Source organism: Armigeres subalbatus, chromosome 3, assembly GCF_024139115.2.
Source record: "Armigeres subalbatus isolate Guangzhou_Male chromosome 3, GZ_Asu_2, whole genome shotgun sequence".
Lineage (NCBI taxonomy): Eukaryota > Metazoa > Arthropoda > Insecta > Diptera > Culicidae > Armigeres > Armigeres subalbatus.
In genome coordinates, this window is record NC_085141.1 from 129,256,077 (window position 1) to 129,261,088 (window position 5,012).

The 5,012-nt window shown below is 36.9% G+C and overlaps 1 protein-coding gene across 1 annotated transcript; it reads right to left on the reverse strand.

Annotated features, from left to right (window-relative positions):
- Positions 1-243: 243 nt before the first annotated feature.
- On the reverse strand, positions 244-2,759 carry LOC134221981 (uncharacterized). The gene is given in 3 exon segments (XM_062701139.1): positions 244-699; positions 759-1,443; positions 1,508-2,759. Coding segments are annotated over 3 exon segments (2,013 nt in total). The 5' UTR covers positions 2,380-2,759.
- Between the last annotated feature and the right edge of the window lie 2,253 nt (positions 2,760-5,012).

The window sequence follows — 5,012 nt, forward strand, 5'->3', positions numbered from 1 at the left end:
GTGCAGAGCTCAGTGAAATAGATAATTACGTTTGCGTACGTCCCATGGGAAAACTGCCAAAAGGTATGCAAACGTATCAATTCTGCTGGGCTCTTACATCAACGTATTATATTATATAATTTCAACAGCTGTTTTTTCCCAATTAGTAAAAACTCGCAACACCAAATAATCAGGCTTTCAAATTCATTTATTGAAATCAATCTTTATTCATCGCATTCGACTGCTACAGTTTGCATGTCACGATTATTTAAAATCAAAGTAAACTGTTTTAATCATATCCTTGTTAGCTTTCAGGAACAAAATCTGCTGCAATGACAACGATCCAAGAGATAATCGGAACTTTGACAAAATTTGCCCCAAACCGTTGAAAGATCGCTCAACAGAAACTTGAGTACACGGGAGCTGCAGTACAGTGAGAACAAGCTGAACAAGGCCCACATCTTTGTTATATTGCTTCTCCCACCACTCAATGACATCACAATCCAGAGGCAAAGCCGGTTCTAGCGAGATACGTCTAATCTTTTTTTCCATTTCAGTTATGTCAGATGGCTTCGACTGACGGCTCACTAAAAGAAGTTGTTGGACACGTTTCAGAGGTGCGCTTTTTGAGGTTGAAGGACTGGATGGATCAAGGTCTTCGGACATTGTTTTCTTCCCGCCAATAGCCTGTAGTGATTGCCATGTAGCCAACAGATGCTTCTGCAAAGTATTTGGATATTTAAAAACCTATGAACAATAATGCAACAATCAATACTTACAATTGCCTCTTCTTTTTGCTCTGCTGTGAGAACAGGTGGATCAAACTCATTCAACCTGAGATCTACATATAATGCAGCGTAGAAAGCAGCATTGTTGAACCACATTGGTTTACGTTGGATTAGTGCTTCCAGTAATTGTTTCGCAAGGGTTTCTGTGGATTCTTCTAGCTCCAGACAACATTCTTTCCAATATAAATAGAATGACCCACATGTGAGCGTTTCTTCCTGAATGCGTTTAGTCAAAACATACAGAGGTCTGGTTGCATCGACAAATTGGTCCACACGTTTCCAAAAACAGGTACCATATTGTTTTTTCAAATCGGCTGAGAGTAAGCTGTTGATGAAATCTTGCTGCTGTAGAAGACAATCAACCATCAAGTAAGATGAGCCCCAGCGCGTGTCACCATCAAGAAACGGAAGTTTCCTCGATTTGTCAAGCTTGAATGAGTTGCCATACGGCTGGGCTCTCAAAATTTTCACAAGCTTCCGGATTTTCTTCAGGAATTTGGCAAGCGAATCCTTTCTCAAAACGTCTAACACTGAAAGTTGTACTGTATGTGCCGCGCACCTTATTCCTATGAGACTTGCCTTTTCTATTACTGGAAGTTCATCTTGGATCTCTTGCAGTTGAAATTCATCGTCCCAGTGCATCTCGGAATCGGATGTATCAGTTGAAGAGTTTTCGCTAAATTTTCAAGTATAAGCAATAAGTCAAATATATTAGACCACCGCTACAAATATTCACTTACCTTTCTGAGAGTTCGTCATCAATGTCCGTTATGTCATCTTGTACAGTATCCAAGTAACTTTTATTGGCATCGATATCTTCACATTCATCCATGATGTTATCGTTAAGCTCCTGGCAGTTCCGGAGAAGTTTTGAGGCTTTCAGCATGTTGCTGCCATTGTCAGTAGTGATACTATACACTTGGGCCAATTCGACGCCGAATGTCGACAGCGCTTTCAAAACTTCTTCCATGATGTTCTCAGCCGTGTTCCTGTCGAATCTTTCGCACATAACCAATGTACGAACGACAATTTGACCTTGCTTAATAAATTGTGCATTGATTCCGAGTATTGTTCTACCCTTTCGTGAGGCAATATCTGCTTTAATCGAAATTTGCTTTCCATTCAACTCCAAGGAAATGAATTTTACTAGTTTTGTAGTAACCTCGTGAATGTACTGGATAACGTTATGACGATTCATATGACCAATTTTCAATGAATCGTGAATCGGATGGAGAACTTCCTGAACGCATTCCAGATTGAAAAACTGAAGAGGTACGTTGCCAACTGTTACCCATTGCACCAAATTCATTATGTAGCGATTCGGATCTACTGTAAAAGAAACTCTCTTCTTAGTTCCTGGAGCAGTTGTTAACGATATTGAAGAATCGGAGCACACAGCTTCCTCCTGAAAACCAAGTTCTATTGCCTTGTCCTTGTGCTTGAGAATAATGTGCCGTTTCAAATTTCATTTGGCGGAACATTTAATTGTTCTTTCAGGATCGTTGCACAGATTACATGTTACTGCACTCATCTCTTTTCCATCTTCCGAAATCCACTTTTTATTTTTGAAATAATCAAACAATTCCACATTTGATCGGTTTTTAGAAGCCATTATTCAACGTCTTTGATGAATTTGCTTAATCGAAGGCACTTGTCACATAACCACTGACAGTTCATTAGATAAAATCCTCGAAGGAGAAAAAGTGTGAAGAAAGGCAGAGAACTAGCTCAATATGTCGAAATGTCCTATATAAAAAAATTATTACCGCAGGCAATTTTTCCACACAAATATGTTTTTTTGCATTTTCCTTTCCATTTTACCAGCCACATTTTGAATAATTTATGTCAATAAATGTTGAAAATTGTTTCAACCAAATTACTTCCGGTAAACACTTATGTGATAAAAAAAAATTAATTAAAGGTCTGTCTGAATTGGATAATTAAACTGAAATTAGAAAAAGTGACATTTCAATAATTATCCAATAACTCTGCTCGCAGAGCAAGATTACTTTTGACAGATATCGAATTATTTTCCATCGATGTCCTATTGGAATTGCTGGGTCGCACCAGCCATTCTTATAACGGGGTGATTTTTTAATTTTCGAACTGTCACTTTTAAGTTTAATTCTCCAAATGAGACAGACCCTAAGAGAACATACTATGACTTGTTAAAATGCCTGTTGAAATGTTAGTATATTATATTAGTTGATAGACAATTCTGTTAAGAAAATTATTTCGAGCTTTTTAGTGGAATGTCTTCACTTGTCATGAGACGTGTTTGTATCATCCCATTTAATTCCACCACTTGATTGTACCTTGACAGATACGTATTTCGACCTCAACAGTAAGGGCGTCTTCAGTTGAATTCGAAATATGTAGGTACAATCAAGTGGTGGAATTAAATGGGATGGTACAAACTCGTCTTATGACAAATGAGACAATTCTGTATTGTTAAGGTATACATAAATAAGCTTTGTTTTAGGCTGCGTCTTATTTGCTAAATAAAACTCAAATTGAAAAACAACCGATTATAAGCATCGCTCTCGCTTTCCAATAAGAACAAAACGGCATCTATCACAAACTATTCGATGTTCGTCAGAAGTAATCTTGCTCTGTGGGCAGGGTTATCCGTCAATTATTGAATTGCTGATTTTAAGTTTGATTTGAATTTCATTCGGAAAATAAAAGATCCCTATGAGCGAAAAAACAGAAAAAAAATTGTGGTTCTTTATCAATGTTGTACTAGGTGGAATGATATCAACAACATCGTTCATCAACACAGTGAGTACCAAATTTTTGTTTTTGATTGGGCTCTCTCTGAAAGAACTCCTCATTGAGGAATGGTCTGCTCACACATCGTTGTCGTCTTCACACGCAGTGTTGGTTTATTTACACAATGAGTTTTTTCGCTGCTCACGGTGATGTGCGATGAAATTATCACATGGTGCACAGTGTGAGTGGAAATAACAGCTCTGTTTTAGATTCTGATTTGACATCCAGTACCTTCGGGTAAGACGTTGTCCAACGTCAAAAAACTTCACCATCACATATCTTTAGGCTGACCAGACCGTTTTGTTGAAAAAACGCGATAAACTCATTTTAAAAACGGGACATGTTAAGGACAAGCAGTATTTTAATTATTTACTAAATGGTGGAGTTGAGAATAAATCTTCAAATTTTCACCGTTTGATGACTGGAGATGACTGGCATATAATACTATATTGTCAACAAAAACATGCTCATGAGCTGTAATTAAAATAATAAATGTATTGTAGAGATTTTCATATCAGTTAGATATCAGTTGCATATGTTTTGTGCAATACTGTATGTTTAAATGAAATTCTTACAATATCTAGCCAAAAGAAAACCCCATAGGAAACTTCTTGGGACTTTGAGATAAATATAAAAGGTAGTGCAACGAAAAATTAAACCAGCTTTGATAAATATCAGAAGAAATCAAAAAGTATCAAAAATGATTCTTGATAAGTTTCCCCGGCACTACTTGTGATTCCAGCAAAAAATTTAATGAATAAATTGTGATAAAATTTTTCGGAAGACTTCTCTTGTTGAGGAACGATTTTGTTTGTTGCTAATTTCATAGAATTACTTTGAATAAAACTAGAACATACTACATATTATTCATTACTAGCAGGCCCGACAAACTTCGTTTCGCCTAAAATTGGTTTATTCCCAAATTAGTTTTCGAGTTATGCAGAAATTTATGTTTCATTTGTATGGGAGCCCCCCTTTCCAAAAGAGGGAGGGGTTTCGAACCATCTTAAGAACCTTCCCCGGCCCCAAAAACCTCTGCATACATTTTTTTTACACCTATCGGCTCAGTAGTTTCCGAGTCTATAAGGTTCAGACAGACAGAAATTCATTTTTATGTATAAAGATTATTAATACAACGGTTAGTCTCCGCACAAAAAAAAAACAATTTACTTCCCTTAGGCATTTATCCTTATCCAATTTACTCTCAATAAGGTGAATTCGACAAAAAAATCTGTTTCATTATTTCCCATTGAAAATGCCCAGATCTGACTCAAAAGCTCAAAAGCTACGATCAAAATAGTGCAACATTCAGTGTTTTTTGTGAGGATATTTGTCGCTAACAGTTTTTGTGACACCAATTATGGAACTCTACATTGGAGATCGGTTAACGCCATACGTAGTTTACATTTCACAGATTTCAAAATTTGTAGCCGTTGGAGGTCCTCTTTGATACACACCATGCATGGCAGAGTA